The 26,196-nt window shown below is 41.5% G+C and overlaps 1 protein-coding gene across 33 annotated transcripts in view; it reads right to left on the bottom strand.

Moving 5' to 3' along the window:
- Positions 1-26,196, bottom strand: part of ABLIM1 (actin binding LIM protein 1) — a 353,609-nt gene that overhangs the window by 47,617 nt on the left and 279,796 nt on the right. For 19 of the 33 annotated variants that reach the window (XM_033181938.1, XM_033181921.1, XM_033181922.1 and 16 more), the window contains 2 exons: positions 13,073-13,160; positions 9,423-9,481 (listed from right to left, as the gene is read on the bottom strand). In XM_033181938.1, coding sequence (XP_033037829.1) covers positions 9,423-9,481; positions 13,073-13,160 — 147 coding nt within the window. Of the gene's footprint in view, positions 1-6,758; positions 6,843-9,422; positions 9,482-13,072; positions 13,161-26,196 lie in introns of all 33 variants that reach the window. The other 14 variants (XM_033181841.1, XM_033181791.1, XM_033181820.1 and 11 more) reach the window with 1 other exon arrangement.

Below are 26,196 nucleotides of genomic sequence, written 5' to 3'. Positions count from 1 at the left end.
GTTAAGTTGCATTCTTGCTTGTTTATTTTCTTACAATGGCCCCATTCTGTTTACCTGTCTATATTGAAATAATGGGATAGAACACATCTATGTATTTTATGTAATACAGTGCACTTAAAAGGCTGACTTTGGTGCCAAATAACAGTTCAAACCTGGACTCTACTAGTTGTTTGATGTTACATGAGTTTTTCTTTTTTCTTTTCCTTTCTTTTTTTCTTTCAACTTCCTTGAGCTTCAACTTCTTCATGTATAGAATGGAGAAAGGTGTACCAGCATAACTATGTCATAGGGTTAAATGAGAGAATGCATATAAAGCTCCAAGCACCTTACTGGGCACATGGCAAGCAGTCAACATTTTCTAGACACTTGGGATTAGACTAGGTTTCTTAGGCAGTTATTCTCAAATAATGCTTCTGTTTTGCTCTTCATGAATATTCCTTTCATATGTGAGCTACATAGAACTAGGCTTCCCCAGCATTCTCTACAGCTACCGCACTTGGACGCCTTCCCATCAGAACACAGATATGCGAAGCAATTCATCACAGTATATGGGGCAGCAGTCCTACCAGGAGCTGAGAGATTGCCTTCCCCTCCTTGAGGACTCTGTGAAGTGATTCCAAATGCTCTTGGAGACAGTGACTGTGTCTTAACTTTAGTAATTAATGCCCTTCCCATGCCGATGACGATGACCTTGCACAGTCTGTCTTATCTGCCAGGACAGTTCCTGGTTTGCTGCCTACTGAACTGTGCTCAAGGCTTCCGTGACACGCATGGATTGCCTGCTTTTTGCCACGGTCCCTAATGTCTCTCAAAGTGTATTTGCTCAACTGCAGGGGGTTAGCAGGCTCTCCTTTATGCAGATCATAAAATTACTTTTTAAAAATCGACTGATTATTTTTTGGAGTTTTAATCCTAGATACTTAGAATTTGACATTTCAATTTGAAACATCTAGAATTCTAAACATGTTGAATTTCAAATTAACATCTTGTTTATTAAAAGAACCCTTTTTATTCTTCCAGCTGTTATTTTTCTTTTTTTTTTTTTTTTTTTTTTGAGACAGAGTCTCGCTCTGTCGCCCAGGCTGGAGTGCAGTGGCCGGATCTCAGCTCACTGCAAGCTCCGCCGCCCGGGTTCACGCCATTCTCCTGCCTCAGCCTCCCGAGTAGCTGAGACTACAGACGCCCGCCACCTCGCCTGGCTAGTTTTTTTGTATTTTTTAGTAGAGACGGGGTTTCACCATGTTAGCCAGGATGGTCTCGATCTCCTGACCTCGTGATCCACCCGTCTCGGCCTCCCAAAGTGCTGGGATTACAGGCTTGAGCCACTGCGCCCGGACTGTTATTTTTCTTTTCCTAATGAATCCATAATTTGCTGTTATGGGTAAGATATCTTCAAAAGGCTCAGAGCTGTTCTCCAACACAATAACATACATCCACTCAGACAGAAACCATCTCAACCTTGAAAGCACTTAACTTACTGACATGCTGTCCCACTTTCAAATCCCACTGACAATTTCTTCTTTACCATTAACCCAACCCTGTCATTACCTATCATCACCTCTTTGGTCATCATAGAATTTTACAGGTGATCCTGACATGTAACTGATGATCCTTACATGTAGTTATTTAATCTAAATTACCATTTCTACCCATTCAGATGTCCATGGTAACAACAGTGACCCAATAATTATGTACTGAACTCAATAACCCCATGGGTCGGCAGCCTTGTTTCTGGAATTCTCTATGAGAGTTACAGTGAACAAAATTACTCTCTGATCTATGTTATAAATGCATACAATTTCAAATATTTATCACCAAAGGTAAGCCCACTGCTATAGAATAAAGGAAACAGCAAGGACTTATGGCTAACATGCTAAAAGCAGGTACAATTTATTTACTTTCATTTAAGCACCTTTTCCTTGCAGAAAAACCAACTTGAAAGTGCAGTTGGAAAAATTCAGTTCTTTCTTTTGATGCTATCTTTGGCATCTTCTGATACCATCTTTGGCATGGAGGTGGGGTGGGGTGGGATGAAGAAAGCAGGCAAGGTAGATAGAGAAAGAATTATATATGGTTGTGATCACTCAGAGGATTTTGCCAGTGAGATTAGGCAAGTAGTTGAAACCTTATTTTGGCAAAAGGAAGAAAGGAGCCTTCAGTAAGAACCTTCTTGTTGATATGGCTGTTATCACTCAGTCTCTCATGATGAAGGGGTCCATTTACTCTATAGTTATCTCCCAGCACACTTTCATGTCTTTACTTTTGATTTCAACAACTATTTTTACTTTCCTTCCACACACACACACACACATACACACAAATTAACAAAGAGACGCCTCACCAGAAGACTAGCAGTTCAACAGGAGAGATGAAAAATGGTATTTAATTACAAATAAGTAGTCAAATGCTTTAAAAAGCACATCTTTTTGTTTTCTTCATGAAATTTCTTTGAAAAGCCCTCTAAATACCTTTCAGCTATTTTTCCCCTATGCCTTGATTTTGTCCATCTGTCCTACCATCCAGAAGTCACAGTCACAGAATGAAAATTAATTGAAGACATCCTCTTCTTTTTCCACTCCAGCTCTTTTTATTCTTCAAATACTAACCATTAAAAACACTTACCAGAGCTCTGCTGGTTGAGTAAGTAGAAAAATGACATTTTCCATTTACTTTCCATTATGGTCCACCATGCACATGGGTCTCCTAGAAGGACAGTGCTGGGAAGCACTTTGTAGTCCCTGCCCTCCCCCCATTCAGCAGGAGCAGGGATGCAACAACTATATTCATCTAATTTGCATTTATCCAAAGCCATGCTCTAAGGAGAGAGAAACTACAGGCATCTGGCAACCAGGTCAGAATGATCTTACGAACACTGATGGGACAACTACTGATATAAGATGACTGACACCTTATACTAAATCCTGTTGATGTTGACAGTACCTGCCTTGGGTTTTTGTTGAAGTTCATTAGACAAGGTGGTGATAACAGCTGTAGAAGAAGGAATACTTTTAAAACCTGCACATACTGAATGCCCGCTGCTAAGCAAAGAAAGAGTGAAATCAACTCCCTTGGAAAAAAGAATTTTGTGTTTGGAGAGGAGGCAGGAGGGTGCTGTGGGCACATACCACTTCTCTGGAGACAGTTTCACAAATGCCATTAGCCTTTACTACATGTGATCTTTCCAGTATAAATCTTTACACCTCTACATTCAGCTGTCTGATGAATTGTAAAGACACCCTCAAAAGGATGAAATACTTGAATGAAGTGAAAGCTGGGAGTAAAACAGTATGTACTGTAGTGACATGAACAAAACAAAAATCAAACACCACTAACATTACTTGCTTGCTCTAGACAGACATAAAGCCTCAAATTAGCTCCTTTAAAAATATACACATGGTATTTGTTTGGTATATCATAGATTGACAAGTGCATATGTTATAATAGGTAAATATTAGTTTCAAAGAAAAAAGTCATGCCCATTTTGTAGGTCAGTCAATTCATGCTTTAACCTCTAAAGGCATAGCTGAGAAAAACTCCCTTTTAGAATGAAAGCAAGTGACACCCCCCAGATTATTACAGACTTGGTCCTGGGAATATCATGTGCTTTGTCTATAATGAATTATACATGCTCAGTACTGAGTTTACCTGTAGACAAAATTTGCTATTCACAGAAAACTTCCAAGTGAGTGGAACCAGAATATGTTTTTCTCAGGTAATTCTATTTTCATCATTTTATTTTACCTGTAATTCAGGCAAAAGGAAAAGATGGAGCTCATTCTCAATCTAGATAACAAAATGACTTTCCTGCTATAGATTTTACTTTCCTCTACAACAAAACCAGGACTTATTTCTGAAGCACAGAGTGCTGAATGTCCCTGCAAGGAAGACAGTTTATCTAATAACTAAGGGTACTCAGTTTTAAGTGGTGGGAAATGAGCCGCTGTGTAGCCAAAGTACTTAAAAGATAAAATATCTGTGACTTGAGAACTGCATTGCTTTGGAGTTTTCTGGCATTTTAAAGGTTCTTCAATTGCCAACGGGTGAAGGGAGATCTTGCCACAAAGCCCATTTTCTCTGCCAGGTCCCAAGCTGTTTACAACTTTCTGTGATGGAGCTAAAGTTGACTTCATTGATAGTTACAGCTGGATAATAGGAATCAGATGTCCCGTTTGAACAACAAGACAGGAGGAGAGAAGTTATTGTAAACGGATCTCTCTCACTCCCTCTCTCTCTCTCAAGATGCTCCAAATCTCTCAAGCTTAAAGGTCTGGGGCAAACTAAAAAATTTCACACTTGATGATGGCATTTTTCTGCAAGTCATGAAAATGTATTACTTGGTTGTAGCCACAGGCTAACAAAATGTAATACTATTTAAGAGTATACTACTGGAAAAAATAATAAAAAAAAAAGATATTGAACAAGTGGCTTCTTGCCAAGTGGAAGCACTAATTCTGAGCAACACTCATTTGCAGTGGGGACAATCTTTGGCTGTTCCTCTGGATTCATGCGACTTTGGCTTCACTGTGTGTGGAAACTCTGCCACCGGAGCTGAAACTTTAACACAGAATGAAGATTGTATGAAAAATACATCATATCATAGGAACCCAGTATCATGGGACAATGCAAGGCACCAAGGCCTGGGGTCAAGAACCAAAGTATGCAGTTGGCTTGCTGTTTATGACAGCCTGTGCGGTCTCAGACATGCTGCTGTATCTGTCCGCCTTTTTTTTTTTTTTTTTTTTTGAGACAGAGTCTCACTCTGTCTCCCAGGCTGGAGCGCAGCGGCATGATCTTGGTTCACTGCAGCCTCAACCTCCCCAGGTTCAGGTGATCTTCCCATCTAAGCCTTCTGAGTGGCTAAGAATACAGGCATGCACCACCATGCCTGGCTAATTTTTGTATTTTTGGAGGGGTACATAGGGGTTTTGCCATGTTGCCCAGGCTGGTCTCAAACTCCTGCACTCTAGCGATCTGCCCACATTGGCCTCTCAACGTGCTGGGATTACAGGCATAAACCACCATGCCCAGCCCATCTGACTTCATTCTATCAATGAGGAAACTCAGGGGGTTGACCTCTAAAAGATTCTCTTCTACTCTAAGCTTCTACACTTGTCTTTTCCATCGTGCAATCAAAGAAGGTGAAGGCTTAACAAAAATAGAAACTCAAACTCTTTTTATCCTTAGTGCAGTTCTGACAGGCACAGAATGTACAGGCACACAGCCCGGCCAAAGTGCTGCAGTGCAACCCTGAATTGTTAGCAGAGCTAGAAAACACGTTTCATCTGAGCCAAGATGAGATTGTAGAAAGTCCCTTCTAGTTTAACAGGCCAAGGTTTCCACTGATTCTCAGAAACCCCTAAAGGTCAGGTCTGTGCATGCAGCATAATCTCCAGCCTGGCTGTTCCTCTGCTGGGCTGGCTGAGTCCTCTCCCTTCTCCTGCAGGATGCCCTGGGCAGGTGGCACTGCTCTCTTCCTTACACTCCATCAGTGGCCCCCTGACAATAGCCTTAGCCAGTATTTAATGTTCTCCTTCTTCTGCTTCTTTCAGGTTTTTCTCTCACTGTCCCCTTGCACTATAGCAGAATGAATATGAGTGATGGGCTCATGGAAACACGTTTTCCAATCCTGGCTCTTCCACTTACCAGTAGAGTAATTCTGGAGAAGTTACCTAACTATGATGGGTCTCAGTCTCCCCATCTGTAAAATGGGAATAAGATGAGCTACCTTGCAGGAATTCTTAGGGAGAGCAAATGAGATTGTACATAAATCCCCCAGCCTCCATAGAGTAGATGCCTGTTTCTCAGTTTCTCCCTTTCCCACTTCACTGTTCCTTTGTTTTTTTGTTTTTTTGTTTTCTTCTTGAGACAGAGTCTTGCTCTGTTGCCCAGGCTGGAGTGCAGTGGCGCAACCTTGGCTCACTGCAATCTCTGTCTCCAGGGTTCAAACAACTCTCCTGTCTCAGTCTCCTGAGTAGCTGGGATTACAGGCGTCCACAACAATGCCCAGCTATTTTTTCTATTTTTAGTGGAGACGGGGTTTCACCATGTTGGCCAGGGTGGTCTTGAACTCTTGATCTCAAGTGATCCACCTGCCTCCGCCTCTCAAAGTGCTGGGATTACAGGTGTGAGCCACTGCACTCAGCCTCACTCTTCCTTTCTTGAGTGAAACCACTCCCTACCCAAGCACTGCCTTTCTCAGCTGCACACTTCACATCTCCTCATCAGGTCTGCCACTTTCTCCTCATCCCCTCATGGTCAAATCTCAGCCAGCCTCTAAAAATCAACTCCAAGACCACTTCTCCCAGGAAGCGACCCTGGAGGCCTTTTCCTCATCTGACATTCCAAGGAGCATGGCCTTTGCGATCCATAGCCTGGGATGGGTTTCTGTATCACCCTTATAATTATGTACCTGTCTTTCCTCGCCTATGAGCCTCGATCTGCTACATTCAGCCCAGTTCTACACTTGGGTGCTCAGCAGATACTTGTGCAGTGAACAAACGTGGCAACACAGGACCAAAAGGCAGCTTCTGATGTGATTGCTTTACAGACACAAAGCTTTAGCTGCTGCTCTGAATGAAAACATCCATCCAAGAAGACAATGGCCAGAGTCAGTGTGAGAGGCGCTCGTGGTGTGAGAAAAGCATCTGCTTTCTGCAGGAGCTGAAGAAGTTATGTAAGAAAAGCAGCCCGGGGGAAAAGCAACAGAAGCCTGGGCCCAGGACAGTGGCTTTGAGCCCCAGCCTAGACACAGCGCTAACCTGCAGAGACGGAGACCGTCCTGTGCGTCGAATCAGACTTTTGGGATAAAAGAAATCGGATGAAGAACGCTGAATGTTTGGCAGCTGCCATGAAACATGAGAAAAGGGAAGAATGAACACAGAAATAGCCTAAAATCAGAAGTATTATTAAAAAAAAAAAAAACCCTTAGTGAAAACTAACTTGATAGTAAACATAAAGTGGGATCCTTTCATTGATGTACAAGTGGATTTTTTGGGTCAATTTTTGGGCCCACGTTTAAAAGCATATTAACTGGTCTTCAAGTTACAGTATATTTATCTAAGCTCCAACCCCTTTCAATTCCTCTCCATTTATTTTGGCTTAGACATTCTTATAATATATAAAGGGTAAGAAGCCAGTGAAGCCAACTGAGAGGCATTCTTGAGAATCTGTTGTTACAAATGCCCCATGAGTTCTTAAATATCAAAAATGTGGATTACTCAGTGGGGTTGCTGAAAGATTCTTAAAACATTTTCATTTCACTGTGGAAACTGCACTAATGTGAAAAGTGAAAGGCCTGGAAATCCTGGCTCAAGATTTGTGATGTGTAGACACACCCTTAAGAGAGCACAAGATGCATTTCTCTATTCAAAACCTATTCCCTTTAACCCCCACCAACATCAGTGTGAAGCCCGGGTCTGGGCACATGGGAGCCTCTTCCTCACTTCTGGGCTTTCCAAAGACAGTGACCCAGAGCACTCTCCTGACCTCCTAAATAGTGAATGCTGGGTTTAGGAGAAGAGCCTTAGAATTCTCTGGAAGGTTTACTAAAGGAAGAAAACAAGAGCTCCTCTTGGCCAGAATGGGTGGAAGTATTTCACTAGTTGTTTTCATAAGCTTATGCAGAGAGTTTTCCATCAAGATGTAATCAGAGTATTGTTGTTTTTTAAAAATCATTTTAGTCACATGATCTGCAAGCTCAAGCAATCCTGATACAGAAAAGGCCCACATTCCACTCAGTCTGGCCTCATTAGCACTCCTCTCTTCATCTCCCAAAAGACTTCATCAGAGATGAAGTTAAAATGATTACTAAAAAACCCAAAAGCAACATTAGAGAGAGAGTACAAACTACTATAGCTACTTGGGTGGTTTCTGGGCAGCATCCTCAAGCTATGCTGTGAACTTTACATTCTTATGATAAAAGTCACAATAAGGATGATCATTTGTGGTCTCATATTTTATTAAAGGTAACTCATTTCCAAAGCATCCATAGTTTCTCAAAAATCCCAGAGTGTAGACCCCACAACTAGGTGACTATGCCTGTGTGTGACTATCCGGCTGATGGACTTCAGGGGTCTGTGTGTCAAAAACAGAGAGCGAAACCACCCTAAGTTTGGTGGGCAAATTCCTCTTCAGCTGTTCTTACCTTTATTCAGTTATTCAGAGAAAAAGTGTTTCCCCCCCTCCCCTCTCAACTTAAGTATGTTCACAATAATTTTGCATTCTAAAAGCACTGCGTTTGTTCAGGGTCACAGCGAAGGGACAAGTTCCTAAAATATCCAAATGGTAAAATGTCTCCATCTGATTGATGGATGTGAATTGAGGAGGAAAAGAAAAAATAAAAAACAGAGGAAAAATATCTCCTGTGCATATGTGTGGTTCATTCAGAGAATAAAGCAAACACACTAGGAAAATAAGAGCTGTAATTCCCAAGGCAGCAGGCAAAGGGATCTGAAAAAAGGCAGAGCGAGTGGGTCTCGCTGGTAATCACTGCTCCAAAGCCAAGTCACCCCTTCACAAGTCACACATCAGTGACTAGACCCCATCAATAAACTGACCGTGCTGCCGCTGGGGATTACATACATAGGTTCTGATGCCTGCTAATGGCAGATCGAGAAGAGATTATACTACGCACTAGAGGCTGGCCTCCAAAATAAATCCAGGCCATTCTTTTCCCTGAGACAGTAAACAGGGTGCAGTCAGATTCCAGTTTTTCTATGGGTACCACTAAGTTAGGTTAACCCAAGGCACCGGGATTCATTCAGTCTGATTATTGCACTGAAAAATACTTCCTAGCCCACGTGAAAAATGGGGCATCTGAACAGGACAGAGATTATGATCATGGTTTTACAACTGTGTACAGCGCTTTGCTTCTGAAACATAAAATATTGTCATCTGGAGGTGTTCTGAGAATTGATTAATTTACCTATCTTGGTTCGTTATTATTTTCCCCATAGGTTTTATCTGACAAGCCATCAGCTTTTAGAGTCTATTCTGGTGAATTTGGATTCAGTAAAATGAGAGACCAGTAGAATGTACTAATGTAGAGCTGGGGTCAGAGTAGTGCATTATAGACTAAGCACCAAAACAGTCTGGTGAGGTCAGCAGACGCTGCACCTGGAACCTGATGAGTCATTGTTTTACCATCTGCATGATTTGACTTTTCCCTTGAATGCTTTTCTAAGAAGCTGACTAGTGAGGCCAAGGCTTACTTTGTCTAACACAAGCATTTGGAACAAAAACCACAGTACATTTAAGGTAAGAGGGGACCCCTTTCCCTAGCCAAATGGCCTTTGAACTTAGTTTGCTATAAGGGGAAAAGTCAGTAAAAAGTAATTTCACCTAAACCCTAACCCCAAGAATTAGTGACTATGAGCGTATGCCCTACAAATGCAGCTGGTGTCATGTTTTAATTGTATTCTTACCCGCAGTTTTTCCTCGGTCTTCGTAGATTGCTTACAGTCGGGATGCCAAACAGTGGAACCTGAGAAGACAGAATGCACTGCTAAGAGCCAGGAAAATGGAAAGATACAAAGTCCTCTTGGACAGCACTTCTGAGAATGGCTCCTATCCCTCGTTCCCCATCATAGGAAGGTGTTATTGGTTTATGTCCAAGTAAATCATAACACAAAAATCAGACATGTCCAAAGTCTAAGCAAGTTTTCCTGATCTAGCCCAAGCTTGTTTGATAAAGGTCATAATTCTAGACCACAGAGACCACTAATTGGGCATGAGTCTTTTGATGCAAGAGATATTTAGTTCTTAATCGTGTCTTGCTATTGTTAAACCTTATATCATCCTTTAAAAGGAATGCCTGAGTACTTACTACAAGTTGCATTTAATTTAACAAATAGTAGGCATTGTTTATCTAACATCAAAACAACCAACCAGTTTAGTTGAGGGGAATAAAGTCAACCAGATAGTCTACATCCAGAAGCAAAACTTACTGAATTTTTCATTGATTCAATTATACATAGTCACCTACACAGAAACGAGAAATTAAACCAACTAGTAGAAAGGGTGAAAGTTAAATTATAAATCCAAAAATTTCCTTTGGCCTTGAACCTTTTAAGTAATTTTCTAAAAAGTCTCCACTTTTAAAGTAGTAAAGTAACTATTTAGGTGTTATTTTCTGTTCCTGAGTCAACAGTCTCACTTTCTTGTATTATGAAGCAATTTAACGCATGGTACCAGCATCACAGAATTAAACAAAACACTTATCTCCAATAGAAGCTCTTATCTTGTAAGAATCCAATGCCTCCTCACATGATTTTGTATGACTACATACATACAAAATATGTCATCTATATGATTATGGGTAAGGTTGATATGTTCACGTAAGGACATATTCAAGTGTGGCGATGGACAGAACTTAAATGAGCACTTAAGAAGACTTAAGAAAATAAAGTTACTATGTTGAAAGCAAAAATTACATAAATAAAATTCACAGTATGAATATCAGAGTTTCCAAATTTCATGATTTAAATCTTTACCTTATTTTTTTTTTTTTTTCTTTTGAGATAGAGTCTCACTCTGTCTCCCAGGCTGGAGTGTAAGTGGCACAATCTCAGCTCGCTGCAACCTCCGCCTCCCAGGTTCAAGCGATTCCCCTGCCTCAGCCTCCCAAGTAGCTGGGATTACAGGTGTGCACCACCATGCCCAGCTGATTTTTATACTTTTAGTAAAGACGGGTTTTCGCCATGTTGGCCAGGCTCTTTGGAACTCCTGACCTCAAGTGATCCACCCACCTCGGCCTCCCAAAGTGTTGAGATTACAGGCGTGAGCCACCGCGCCCGGCCAAAATCTTTATCTCTTTTAAGCAACAACCTGTGCATACTTGAAAAGTCACCAAATTAAAATAACTTATGAGTTATTTCACACCACTGAGCTAAACTAATATTAAATTAATGGCAAGAAAAAATACATTTTATATCAGCATAATACTTGAATCCTTATTTAACAATTTTTTCCATCTTCTTAACCCAGGGCCAAAATAAACAAACAAAAAAGTCAAACAAAAAGCAGACAGATGTATAGGTCTCTTCAGCACTAACTCTGGCTCAAAAGCTGACTACAAAGCACAGGAAATCCTCTGAATGTGGAGGGCCCAGGGGTCAGGTGCAGGCTCAGGAGAAGCATTCGCTGTGAAGGTTCTGCTGAGCAGGAGTCACTGGCCAGGACACCGGGTCTGCGCACAATGGCACTATTGTTCTCCAGAGGTCAGGCACACAAGGAATGTGACTCGGACAGAACATCAGATGCTGAAGAAGATGAAACTGCTCTTTCTTCAAAGATGTGCCGAGAGGGCACGCAAAGGCTTCTGAAGCACAACTCCAGAAGGTTTAGAGTAATCCCTAGAATTCCAAATGCAGCCTTAACAGATAGCCATTTATTCGTAGCCCGAATGTACTGTATTCGTGCACAGCTTGAAACCTTCTCTCTCCAGTCTCCAGAACCACTCTGAATTGCAGAGCTGCACCCGGAGCCTCTAAGTCTCTGTTTCCAGCAGAGACAGTGTTGACTGGCACTCCTGTGTCCTTGTTTTTGAGTGCCAGAATTGATAGGCTAAAATCTAAGCCCACAGACCAAATAAAGAATAAATCTGCTTTGTGTGGAGAAATGCAGAGTGACACCTGCCTATTGCCACTGCAGATGTAAGGCCTGTTGTCTGTGGAATATGTGTCATATAAATCCTGCATGAGGCCACAGATGCGGGTGCTTGTCACTTGCCTTCATAAGGCCTTTCAAAATTCTGTGATGTTTTTAATCACAGTTTTTCAGAGTGATCATTCTAAAGCCAAAAAGAAGTTTGGGTTGTCAATTTCTCACGTAGCTAGCCTTTTTTAAGGGGAGAGTAGCCAGGCTTTGCTTTAATACTCAAGAATCCTTTCTGTAGATTTTTCTAAGTTGCCTAAAAACAAAACTGAGAGAGAAAAGCCAGCCACTCATTACAAGTACACATCGTGCTATCTGCAAAGAGAAATCAAGAAATGACATGCACAGGTAGTTGAGACTCAGTAATTACCACAACGGAATGAGCAACAGCTCTTATGGGTTTTGCTAATTTTACTGAAAAACGCTTGTTTGATTAGTAACTCTTTTCCAGCTAAAAATAGTAAAATACTTGCACAGATGGTGCTGTTTGACTAGAAGCGAATCCTCTCTTAAAGCCTCTCTGAGAAGTTCCAGAATTTCAGAGAACATAAAAGCTGATCATGTATGTGTAGTGTGTGTGTATATATATATATAAAATCAGTTTCATAAAAACTATGATCACATATATATGGTCTATTTTATATATATGTATATATATGGTCATATATATATATAAATAGAGTTGAGGATTCCCTGTGTTGCCCAGGATGGTCTTGAACTCCTTGGTTCAAGCAGTCTTCCCAACTCAGCTTCCCAAAGTGCTGGGATTCCAATGGCTCCCTGGTAAAAAGTACCTCTTTGATACCAGAAATTTCTCTTTCAGAGAGTGGGTTCTCTCTTGTTATCTCCCATTCTCTCTCTGTCCCTCTCTCTCTCTCAATATAAGAGTTAATCATCTTAATGGGGTGAAACAAGTCTGTGACATAATTCATCAAATATGAGATTTTATTCTTGAAAACCCAAAGAACAGCAGCCCAGGAGGCCTCAAAAAGCCCTTCTCACAGGACAGTAAGAGAAGAAAAAAAGTAGCCATCAAATGAGTAACATTTCAGACATTTCTAGAAATTCTCTTGTAATCTTTTGTTTCCTAAGCATATTCCTGGGAAGAATTGGAGAGGAGGTATTGCTAATTTTCACTCTTCCCTCACATCTGAGGCATCAAATGTCGAGTCCTATTCATTTGATTAAGGCAGCATCACAAGTTCATTCGTGAGCAGCCTCAGGGGCTCACTGCCAGCATGTCAGTTGCTTGGCTGATTAATACTAACTGATGAGGTAACTTTTGGCCATAATCTTCTTGGATTGGGGTAGCCTCACAGCTAATAACATGCCTCCTTCTCTAAAAACAGTGAAACAAACATAGCAAGATTTCCTTTCCCCCCAGCAGGGAAAACTTCTAGTGTTCTTGAGTCCGCCTCACCTTGAAGATACATTTCCTCTCCTTCTGTGAACATCTGGTTGCATCTGCTGCATCGTGCACAGCTGGGGTGGTAATGTTTGTCACCTGCCTGCAAGAGAAAAGGTAGGGAACGTTGAGTCTACTCCTTGTCATGGATTCCAGAATCTTTTCTGGACTTGAGGATTTAGAAGAAAAGAAAAGATGCTGAAAAAGGAAAAATAATTGTCTAATTGACCAAACTTCCTACACCAACAGCCCCGGAAGCTAAAGCCAACTTCATTGAAACTGGGAGGGGCTCAAAGGCCAGCTACCCGTGGCTGCCTGGAGGGGCTGCCTTGTCTCTCAGCGTTTCTGGCTTCTATGTGTCCCTCTTGACCTGGATGGCTGCCAGTAACACACCATATGCCTGAGATGAGTCACTCCATCTCCCCAAAACCCCACCTTGTTGGGAGCTAATGCTGTTTCTAACAAACCAACCAAAAATAAATGACACTTATATTTAGCAGGTTCTTGCTTTCTTGGCTAAACAATCTGAAAATAATAAAATCTACCCCAATGACGTCAAGGTGAGGAAAGCTATAGTAAAATACATAATCCACTGCTTTTATCTCAAAGGGGGCCCAAAGTCTCTTCTATGCAGCTTGCAACAATCTTTTGCCAGTGGCTTACATGAAGAGTTTTCTGGAGAAGGCATTTTACTAAGGTGGCTGTGCATTATTCATGTGCATTTCACATTCCTAAATATGACAGATGCCATCACAGCAGGTATTGACTTCCCCGAAGCAAAGTGTCACTGGATACAGGGACAATTTTCTAGACAGGTGCCAAATCACATTAGAGTCACACTCCACATACACGCCTGGCAAGAACAAATCCTTTCATTCACAGCCTAGCAAAAAGTCATCGCCACCTAAGAGCTCTCAGATGGACTCTGATTAAATCGTTTCCATCAATTCACCATCAAAACATTTCTTCTGCATTAACCATGTACAAGGCAATAGCCAAGAAAGAGTTAAAAATGGCTGCATCCTACATCAGAACCTGCATGAAACTGCAACAGGAAATCAGATGTCAGGTGGTAATTCCTTTCTCATACCTTCCTGTAAAAACTACAAGATCTGCTTAGCAACCAGTGCGTGAGGTGGTGGTGAGCCATTTAAGATAATCAAGTGGAAAAAAAAAAAATTGAAGTTATTTAAATTAGAAGTTAGGAATAAAAATCTTTTCAGTGGTGCCTGCAAGAAAATTCCAGAAGTGGTGCTCTTGCCCTTGTCCACATGCTACTTTTATTAATTAATTAATTTATTTATTTATTTATTTATTGAGACGGAGTCTCGCTCTGTCGCTCAGGCTGGAGTGCAGTGGTGCGATCTCGGCTCACTGCAAACTCCACCTCCCAGGTTCAGGCGATTCTCCTGCTTCAGCCTCCTGAGTAGCTGGGACTATAGGCACCTGGCACCACGCCCAGATAATTTTTTGTATTTTTAGTAGAAATGGGGTTTCACCATGTTAGCCAGGATGGTCTCGATCTCCTGACCTTGTGATCCACCCGCCTCGGCCTCTCAAAGTGCTGGGATTACAGGTGTGAGCCACCGCACCCGGCCACATGCTACTTTTTATTCATTTGTAAAATGTTTTACTTTTATGCAGGAGGAAGGGTAGGGCTGGGGGAGAGTGGTGAGAGAAGGCAGGAAATATCAACACAAAGTAGCTCCTGCCTGTAGGACATCTGAGGTCAAATGTGAGCAGAAAGGAGGAAGAAAGAAGGCATTACTCAGTCCTAAGTGCTCAGTTCTAAACCAGGTTCGCTCAGCTAGGATGCCAGTGCTGGGAGGTCCAAGTTAGTCCAGGCAATCTCTGGACTCTTGAGGAAAATGTCAAGTGAAAAAATAAAGGCCCGTTGACAAGAGCATGGTGTCATCTGCAGTGAAAAGCATACCTCTCAGTAAGCTATAAATAGAAAGAAATGTCTTCAAGCTGATCAAGTGTATTTATCATATTTAGTGGTGAAACCTTCATGGCATTCTCATGAAAGACAGGAAAACGACAAATAAGACAAAGATGTACACTTTTACCAGTATCATTCTACATTGTTTTCCTCCTGGCCAATGTGATGTCAAGAAAAAGAAGTATGAAGATCACGAATACAAAAATTGAGTCATATGGCTAAATAAAAAATTAACATATAAAAACCATTATTTCCTATTCACTAGCAACAAAAATTAAGTAAATGTAATGGGAAAATGGGATCCCATTTGTAATAACAACTAATAAACCCTCCAATGTAAGATCTACATAAAGCAAATTATGGAACTTAACTGATGAACATAATAGACCTAAATAGAAATCTATGATATTTCTAGATGGAGAAACTAAATATTGTAAAGATGCTGATTTATCAAAAATGAACCTATTAATGCAACACCCAGTCTAAACACCCACAGTAATTTTCTCTACAGACCTTGACAGGCTGCTTCTATAAGTTTACGTGACAGAATAAATGCACACACAAAAAATACATTTTTTTGTGAAAGAGAACAGCAACAAGGAAGGATTTTCTCTTCCTGTTATAAAATTTTTTTCTAAGTCTAAAATAATTATAGTACTTTAGTATGGGTGTGGGTGTAGAAAATCATCAACAGTACAGAAGAGAGGGATCAGCTGCATAGCTATACGTACAAGGGAATTCAGTTTATGATAAAGGTAATAGTTCAAATGAGCTGAAATAATGGATTACTCAATAAATAGAGAGGACAACTGGTTCTCCACTTAGAGAAAGATAAAATCTAGATTCCTAAGTCATAACCTATACAAAAATCAATTCCAGGCTGAGCGTGTTGGCTCATGCTTCTAACCTCAGCACTTTGGGAGGGCTAGGCAGGAGGCTCACTTGAGCCCAGGAGTTCAAAATCATCCTGAGCAAAACAAGTGAGACCTTGTCTCTACAAAAAAAGAACAAAATTAGCCAGGCATGGTGGCTTACACCTGTAGTCACAGCTACTTGGAGGCTGAGGTGGGAGGACTGCTTGAGCCCAGGAGGCTGAGGCTGCAGTGAGCCAAGATCATGCCACTTGCCTTCCAGCCTGGGCAACAGAGCAAGATCCCATCTCAAAAACAAACCAAACCAAACAACAACAACCCCAATAAAGAAGTACTTAGAATATTGATTCACATGTAGCCATTACAAGACTGATGTAAACTCACATGTACACACATGGAAACGGTTCAAGCTAATATTACTAAGAGAAAAAAAATCAAGTGGAAAAATAATACCTATAAAACAACCACATAAGCTAATTGGATTCAAATCCAGTTTCAGTATTGTATGATCCTGTGCATGTGACAATCTCTCTAATCTTCAGCTTCCACATCAATAAAATGAGTAGAAATAATAGAACTTACCCCACACAGTAGATGAGAGCACTATTAGGAACCCAGTATATTGTCTGGCACCATGTTAAGTGCTTTAAAAACATAATTTTCTTCAACTCCCTCATCAATCCTGTAAGGCAGACACTCTTACGACTATTTACATCAATGAGGACACACATGTGTATGTATATTGATCTTATATGTATGCCCTTCTTGGAGAGAAGACAGGGAGAACGTACCCCAACTAGTTTGCTGTGGTTACCTTTGGAGCAAGAGGTGGGAGCCCGGAAGAAGTAAAGGAAGGGACCCTCACATTCTCCTTTGCAGCTATATCATCTCAACCCTTTATAATAAGGGTTGCTGTGTAATAAAATCAAGACCAAGAGGAAAGAAAGTTCATTTCTCTCTCTCTCTCTCTGGGCCTCCCAGGACTAATCCAGGAGATGCAGGGGTAGGAAGTCACAAAGCCCAGGATGGGTGTAGGCAGCCTCCCATGGCCTCCGCGTCAGGCCTGTCCACTTCCCACACTGCCCTCCAGCAAGGCCTTGGCCGGGCCAAGGCACTGTCTCTCCTCCAGCGCTTTACAAGTTCAGCCATGACACCTGAACTTGAGTGTTTACCCCAGCCTGTACTGGAAATGGGATCTTGGGCAGATCACAAGCTCTTGGAACCTCTGTTGTAAAGTAGAGATGATGATGATAGTGACGATGGTGGTGGTGATGGTGATGATGATGATGATGGTGAGTGGTGGTGGTGGTGGTGACGGTGATGATGATGATGATGGTGAGTGGTGGTGGTGATGGTGATGATGATGATGATGGTGAGTGGTGGTGGGATGGTGATGGTGATGATGATGATGGTGAGTGGTGGTGGGGTGGTGATGGTGATGATGATGATGGTGATGGTGGTGGTGATGGTGATGATGATGATGGTGAGTGGTGGTGGGGTGGTGATGGTGATGATGATGATGGTGATGGTGGTGGTGATGGTGATGATGATGATGGTGAGTGGTGGTGGGGTGGTGATGGTGATGATGATGATGATGGTGATGATGGCGATGATGGTGGTGGTGATGGTGATGATGATGGTGAGTGGTGGTGGGGTGATGGTGGTGATGATGATGATGGTGAGTGGTGGTGGGGTGGTGATGGTGATGATGATGATGGTGATGATGGTGGTGATGATGGTGGTGGTGATGGTGATGATGGTGAGTGGTGGTGGGGTGATGGTGGTGATGATGATGATGGTGAGTGGTGGTGGGGTGGTGATGGTGATGATGATGACGGTGAGTGGTGGTGGTGATGGTGATGATGATGATGATGGTGAGTGGTGGTGGGGTGGTGATGGTGATGATGATAATGATGGTGAGTGGTGGTGATGGTGATGATGATGATGGTGAGTGGTGGTGGGGTGGTGATGGTGATGATGATAATGATGAGTGGTGGTGATGGTGATGATGATGATGGTGAGTGGTGGTGGGGTGGTGATGGTGATGATGATGATGCTGAGTGGTGGTGGGGTGGTGATGATGGTGATGATGGTGGTGGTGATGGTGATGATGATGGTGAGTGGTGGTGGGGTGGTGATGGTGATGATGATGATGATGGTGATGATGGTGGTGGTGATGGTGGTGGTGAGTGGTGATGGTGGTGATGGTGATGATGATGATGATGGTGAGTGGTGGTGGGGTGGTGATGGTGATGATGATGATGGTGAGTGGTGGTGGGGTGGTGATGGTGATGATGATGATGGTGAGTGGTGGTGGGGTGGTGATGATGGTGATGATGGTGGTGGTGATGGTGATGATGATGGTGAGTGGTGGTGGGGTGGTGATGGTGATGATGATGATGGTGAGTGGTGGTGGGGTGGTGATGATGATGATTGTGACTGGTGGTGGTAGTGGTGATGATGGTGATGGTGGTGGTGATGGTGATGATGATGATGATGGTGAGTGGTGGTGGGGTGGTGGTGATGATGGTGATGGTAGTGATGGTGATGATGATGGTGAGTGGTGGTGGGGTGGTGATGGTGATGATGGTGAGTGGTGGCGGGGTGGTGATGGTGATGATGATGGTGAGTGGTGGGGTGGTGGTGATGATGATGATGGTAGTGATGGTGATGATGATGATGGTGAGTGGTGGTGAGGTGATGATGATGATGGTAGTGATGGTGATGGTGATGATAGTAGTGGTGGTGATAATGGTGAAGATGATGGTAATGATAGTGACAGTAATGACAATGATGAAGACAATGATAGTGATGATGATGGTAATGGTGATGTGGTAGTGATCATGATGTGGTGGTGATGATGGTGATGCTGCTGCTGCTGCTGACATTGATAGTAGTGCTGGTGATGATGTTATTTTGATTATTCTGTGTCAATTACTCTTTTACATACTCCATAAACATTTAGTCAATTTGTGTCACAATAACCTAAGAAGGCAGAAAGTATTATTCTCCTTATTTTATAGATGAGGAAGCTGAGGCCTGGAGAGATTTTATAACTCCTTTACAGTCACAGTTAGAACTGGCGGGACCAGGATGCAAACCCAGGTGGTCTGGCTCTGGAGAGAGTGTTCTTACCCAGTACCACCACTACTAACCATACATTATGTCGCTGCTGTAACTACCTCACAGTGATACTGGTGTGATGACCAAAAGACATTTTGAAGATGGTGTGACACACTGCACAAAGTAATAATAATAATAGTAGGAATAACACTGTAATAACTCTCTGCTCAGAGACAGTCCCAAGGTCATTCACAAAAAGAAGGCACATTAGTGTGGTTTGGATGCCAGTAAAAGGCTCTCTGGATGCCCTGGGCAGGCATAGGAGAGTCACTGTGTTCTATCAACTCACAAGATGAATGGAAGTTACATCAAGGCCCCATGTGGCAGGACTTTGCTCTATAAATCATTAGTAAAAAACACTACTGCATGTACACCATGGAATACTTTACAGCCATAAAAAGGAATGAGATCATGTCCTTTGCAGGGACATGGATGAAGCTGGAAACCATTATCCTCAGCAAACTAACACAGGAACAGAAAACTAAACACCACATGTTCTCACAGGTGGGAGCTGAACAATGAGAACACACAGACACAGGGAGGGGAACAACACTTACTGGAACCTGTTGGGGGAGGGTGGGCGGGGAAGAGCATTAAGGAAAAGAGCTAAGGCATGTGGACTTAATACCTAGGTGGTGGGTTGCTAGGTGCAGCAAACCACCATGGCACACGTTTACCTACGTAACAAACTTGCACATCCTGCACATGTACCCCGGAACTTAAAAAAATAATAAAATAAAATAATTATATAAAAGGAAAACACTGCTAAAAAACCTAACCCTAGCCCACTGTAATGCCAGGGATGTCTTGACCTATGCACTTCCTTCATCCCAAGATGCCGAACATGTCAACACATTCGGTGAGCCAGAGTCAAAAGGCATTCAGGAGTCTTTCTGTTTTTGTAGCAGTGCAGGCTTGAGGGGCTCCACGGTCAGGTGCTCAAGACAAAGGAGCACCTCCTTTGCATGTGTGAGCCACCCTTCTGTTTCATTTCTCCTTACATAGGCACCCATGACGGTTCAAAGAGAAGCCATGTGCACAAGACCAGGAAAAGTAACAGAGCTGAACACAGACGGCAGAACATATGCAAATTTACCAAAAATCAGATGTTGCTGAATCAAAATCATTTAAATTGGAGTTATTTTTAGGAGAAGGAAAAGTATTTCAGATCATGAGCAAAATGAAAGACTAAATAGTGCACATATAAGAAACAGATAATAAGTATGCAATTTATTGCAGAGAGGCTGCTGTTGACTATAAACTTTTAAAGCCCAGCAGGAGCTTTGTTGTGGCAGGTGACTGCATGAAGGCTGGTTTACCAGATACCTGGTCCCAGACGCGCAACTGGCAGCGATCCTGTCTGAGCCTGAGTGACCAGAGGTGCTGCTAGAGAGCTCACCAGAGCTCCATCACTGCTCTTCCCCATCTATCTTTGTACCCTGCTCCTTTAAAAAAATCACGTCCCCATTTCTGCATTTTCACATATTCAAAATGCTCTTGTAAAAAGACTACATTGTGGCTAGCATGAAACTCTATGAAGAATCGACAATTTGCTTATTTAGGTGAGTTTTACAAAGTACCTGCCTACACATTCGAAGTGCAAAAAATTGTTTGCCTTTAACAGTCCTGGTTAAATCAGACATCTGTAGTTATTACTGCTATTTAGTTAATCTCTAAACTGAAGTATGAACATTAGCATACAAGCCAGGATTCTGGGGAAATAGCACCTACTCTAATGCAAATTTAGTGTAAGTCACAACATTTTTGATGAAACTCTTTGTCTGGAAGAGCAGAAAGGAGTTCTGAATTCTTTGTGAACATGAGGTAGAGGGAAAGGGCTACAAGCTTTGGAATCAAGAAGTCCGAGAATCATACCTCGATTTACTATCCATAGGGCCTCAAATATGTCACTACCTCATATCTCCAAGCCTCAGGACACACATCTGAAAAATGCAAAGGGTTGGGCTAGATAATTTCAAGTCCTATTCAGCTGTAAAATTCTACATTTCTGTATGAAACCCCATACCCTCTACAAGCTCACATAGTAGTGTTAACAGAAAAGCAATTTTGGTAGAGAAAGAACATTCTTGATGGCAGAAAATGGAGTTTAACCAATGATTCCTCTGTGTCTGTTACCCAGGAGAAATTCCGAGGCCCCAAGCCCTGAGTCCCTGTAATATGCTCCTGGGAATAGAAAAAGAGAATTGTAATTCTAGAATCCATCCTTGGACAGAAAATCTGCTCATCTGATAACCTGCTTAGCTCTTGGACTGCTGACTATCCCTTTTAGTTTCTTTCCTTTACCGCCTCCCTTTCTTTAGGAGTGCTCTACTTGTGACATGAGCCCAGGAGATGGGAAGATGGCCCTGAAGGTCAACCTTAATCCATTTATAACTTATGTTCTGCCTACTTTCAAAAAGGACTATCTGATGCTTATCAGAGAAGGCCATGATTTTAAAACAATTGATCAAGAACCTTAAAAATCAAAAGACCCAAGCTCAGGAAAATATGTTTGTTGTGATGTGAGCTTCTTAGCAGATGAGGGCAAAAGAGGAACTGATGGGCTGCCAAAGTCTTACTGTTTGAAAAAATGGCCGCACACACTTGTCACTACAGAGGCGAGATTTCCTGATTCTAAGTTAGTAACAGTCATTGCATGCTGAAGTTCTACAAGGTCTTGTTCTCTGTAACGCTTTGTATCAAGACCTTAAGTGACTCACAACAACCCTATGAAGTAGGTAGCTGCTATTTTACAGTCTTATTCTACAAGCAAGGAAACGAAATTGTTTTACCCAAACCACCGTGCTTCCAGAAGACAGAGCTAGGGTTAGAACCCAGGTAGCTCAACTCAAGGTCCACACGTTTACCCTGTTAAAGTGCCTCCTAAAAGCACCAAAGGGATTCTCATACAGGGACCCTCAGTTACGGGACAGAAAAACATCTTCCACAGGAATTTCACTGATGATAGGAAGTATTTAAGTAGTTGCTTTTCATATAGACCCTTGAGAAATATCAAAGACGTAGCACCGAAAGATCAGTAAATGAAGTCACTTCTATAGAGGAAGTTAAACTATCAAGGACTACGTGTGTAGTTTTGTTTCTTGTTTTATCTTAAAAGATCTAACTTGATTCAGAGATGGTGCTTAGAACCCCCAAAGGAATAAGCAAATTGTTTTCCAGTCCCTAAGACTCTCCCAAACACAGCTCTGGTGGATGGTAATTCAGACTAAGGATATAGAAACACCTGGAGGCTGGTGGGTTGCTTTAGATTAGGAATTTTCTAACTTTATTGTGCATAAGCAACACCCAAGGAGTCTTTTAAAAATGGGTTCGATGGCCTTAAGGTGGGGCCCAGATATGAGTGTCTTTATTTTATAAGCACTGAAATGAGTCTATGCAGATCACCATGAGATGAGAAAACACTGGTCTGGGTGGTACCAAAACCACAAACCTGAGGGTGGATGAAGAGATGAGGAAGCCAAAGGGAGTAACAGAGATGGCTGCTTACGTGGTAGGTGCATGGGTGGAAGGGAGAGGCAGAATCACGCAAGTTCCCTGTCGTGCTCCTGCAGAAAGGCAGTGCAGAGGCTGATTCAGCTTTTTTGCGTCTACTGTTTTTTTCACCCTCAACTGGGAGAGGTTCCCAATGCAACTGGACTGGCTTGATCTCTAAGTTAAACACTCACCTGTTCCAGAAGGCTTTTCTCCTGATGCAGCATCATGAACAGGCAGGATAATGAGGGTGTGCCTTGGCCATAAATATGTATTCCAGGCAAAGGTGAATAAATCAGTCTGCCCAGGCAGCTTCACAAAGCCTAGAGGGCTCTATACAAGTCTGTGCAAAGCCACCCTGCACAAATGAGAACATCCTGTAACCTACAGCCTTACTAACTGCGAGGCTTCTGAGCTCACAGATGCTGCTCTAAACACATGTGCAATGTCAGAGGAAGGGTCAGCAGCTTATCCTTCTGAGTAAGGGTGCATAAACTAGTTTAGGGAGAAATAAACCATTATACTCTAATGTTCTGGGTCCCTTTGACCACCTGCTTGAAACATAAAAGACAGAACAGCAACTTCTTTATTTTAATGAGAAGAATAAAATTAAGAATAAAAATACAGGTGCAATATCCCAGGATAGGTGCATATTGGCTTTTCACAGATACTGCTTTCTCATCTCCTTACAAGGAATTAATTGCAAAAACTTTAAAGAAGTCTTCACTATTTAATAGTACTATGTAAATGTTATCTGTAAATGCATGCATCTGTAAAGGACTTAACCACTCTTTAAATTAATCTATAGATTTTGTGCAATCCCTACAAAAATCTCAGCAGAATTGTTCATAGAAATTTACAACCTGGTCCTAAAACTTACACGACAAGGCAAAGGACCTAGAAGAGTAAAACATTTTTTGCAAAAGAAAAACAGGATAGGCCGGGCGCGGTGGCTCAAGCCTGTAATCCCAGCACTTTGGGAGGCCGAGACGGGCGGATCACGAGGTCAGGAGATCGAGACCATCCTGGCTAACACGGTGAAACCCCATCTCTACTAAAAAAATACAAAAAATTAGCCGGGCGAGATGGCGGGCGCCTGTAGTCCCAGCTGCTCGGGAGGCTGAGGCGAGAGAATGGCGTAAACCCGGGAGGTGGAGCTTGCAGTGAGCTGAGATCCGGCCACTGCACTCCAGCCTGGGACAGAGCGAGACTCCGTCTCAACAAAAAAAAAAAAAAAAAAAAAAGAAAGAAAAACAGGATAAAGTCGAAGGACTTAAGCTACCTCAATTCAAAACTTACAAGAAAGCTATAAGTTGTCAAGACAGCATGGCATTGGCATTAGGATAGACATATAGATCAATAGAATAGAAGAAAGTTCAAAACTAAACCTACACATTTATAGTCAATTGATTTCCAATAAAGTACCAGGCAATTTGATGGGAAAGGACTGTCTTTCCAACAAATGATGTTGAGAGAATTGGCTATCTATATCCAATTAAACCCTTACCTCACACCATATAAAAAATTAACTCATAGATTGTAGAACTAAATATAAAACTTCTAGACAAAAACATAGGAGAAAATATTTGTGATTGGTTTAGTCAAAGGTTTAACTACTACACCAAAAACACAATCCATAAAAGAAAAAAAATGATAAATTAGATGTCATCAAAAATTAAAATCCCCTTCTTTTCAAAAGACATTATAAGAAAATGGAAAGACCTGCCATGGACTGGGAGAAAATTTCTGCAAATCATATATCTGAAAAACGATTTGTATTTATTTATTATTTAGAGAACTCTTACAACTCAATAATAACAGGCCAAACAACCCAATTAAAAAGTGGGCAAACGATTCAAATAGACACTTCACCAACGAAGATACATGAATGCCTAATAAGCACATGAAAATATTTTGAATTTCACAAGTCATATTAGGGAAATAAAATGAAAACTACAATAAAATACCACTATACACCCACTATGATGGCTATAATTAAAATGACTGACTAGACCCAGTGTTGATGAGGATGTGGAGAAAGTGTAACACTCATACATTGCTGGTGGGAATGTAAAATGGAACGGCTACTGCAGAAACCTCTTTGGCAGTTTTTCAAAAACATGAATATAAATATACGGTACCCTGCAACCCAGTATGTCTACTCCCAGATATTGAACTAAAAGAAATGATAACATATGCCCACACAAAGACTTCTATGTGAAAGTTCCATAGCAGTGTTATTCACAATGGCCCCAAACAATCCAAATGACCCTTAAGTGGTGAATAGATAATGAGATGTGAAACATTCAAATAACAAAGTACTACTAAGCAATAAAAAGGAACAAATTACTGACACAGGCAACAACACAGATGACCCTATTAAGTGATAGAAGCTAGACACAAAGATTACCTATTGTATGATCCCATTTATATGAAATTTCTCAAAAAGGCAAAACTGAAGAGATATAAAGTAGATGAGTGGCTGCTCAAAACGGGGATGAGGTAGATGGGAGTAACATTAACTGCAAATGAGCAGTCAGTTTGGGGTGATGGAAAAGTTCTAAGTCTGCACTGTGGTGATGGTTGCACAATTGTATAAACGCAATATAAATGATCGAAGTGTACACATACAATGAATAAATTTTACAGTATGTAAAGTATTCCTCAATAAAGAGACACAATTAAAAAACAGAACAAAATGGTGTGGGGAGAGGGCAATGAAGAGCTGATCAGGAGGGCAGGATAAACTATTCACTGTCCACAATGACAAATTAGGATACATATGCATTTATTTCCTTTTGGAGGTCCAAATTCCTTTGGGAAGCTCTTTAAAAACAAGTGTTCTTTTTCCAGAACAAAATATGCCTGCATGTATAGACAGCTAGACATACATATGCAGTATGACATTATTAGCAGTTGAATAAAGACCTGAACATTTTCGAAGGGATTCTTTAAAAAAAAATTGTTTACTAATCTAATCATGATTTTTCTGTCTTCAGAGGAATTACTATTCCCTTTCTACAAGAGGATAAACTCAATTGCAGAGAGATTAAGTAACTTGGCCAGGACCCTATGAGAAGTTGAAAAGAGAATGTGGACTACTGCATTAACCTTAGTGTATTAATAGCTGCTGTGAATCTCTCAGGGTGGTCCTTTTGCTATATGCTCTTCCACAAAGTATTTAAACTTGATTCTTCTCTGACCCTTTGAAATAGGCAACATCATTCTTCTAATTTTATGGTGATCAAACTGAGGCTCAGAGGCCAAATGACTTTCTGTACCAAGATCAAAGTCACACAGCTAAGTATCAGAACTAGGAAACATCCCAGATCTTTGCACACAAATCTGACTCCCTTGTAACAATACTATCTCACCACAGTTTTTCTCTTTTTCCAAAAATCTTAGGCACCTACAGAAATAATTCTTGTATGACGTAAAAAGAGGGCTACATTGATTGAGGAGAGAATATTTTATTAACATGTATCTTGGATATGTTGCTGAATTTTAAGGCAGAGCAAATAACTAAAGGCAAAACACAAATCTGAAATCAATCAAATAAATCACTGTATTTGAAATTAACCTCTTCTCTCTTGCACTCCTACATGTATTTAACTTTGTCTTCTGTTATCATGGCTGAATTGTCTGCCCTACTGTTCATCATAGAGCAGAAAGACATGGGCTTTGGGAGCAAGAGAACCCAGAGCCTAAAT

Source organism: Trachypithecus francoisi, unplaced genomic scaffold (genome assembly GCF_009764315.1).
Source record: "Trachypithecus francoisi isolate TF-2019V2 unplaced genomic scaffold, Tfra_2.0 Contig01579, whole genome shotgun sequence".
NCBI lineage: Eukaryota > Metazoa > Chordata > Mammalia > Primates > Cercopithecidae > Trachypithecus > Trachypithecus francoisi.
The sequence above is the reverse complement of the archived record's forward strand: the minus strand, read 5'-3'. Positions and strand labels throughout refer to the sequence as shown.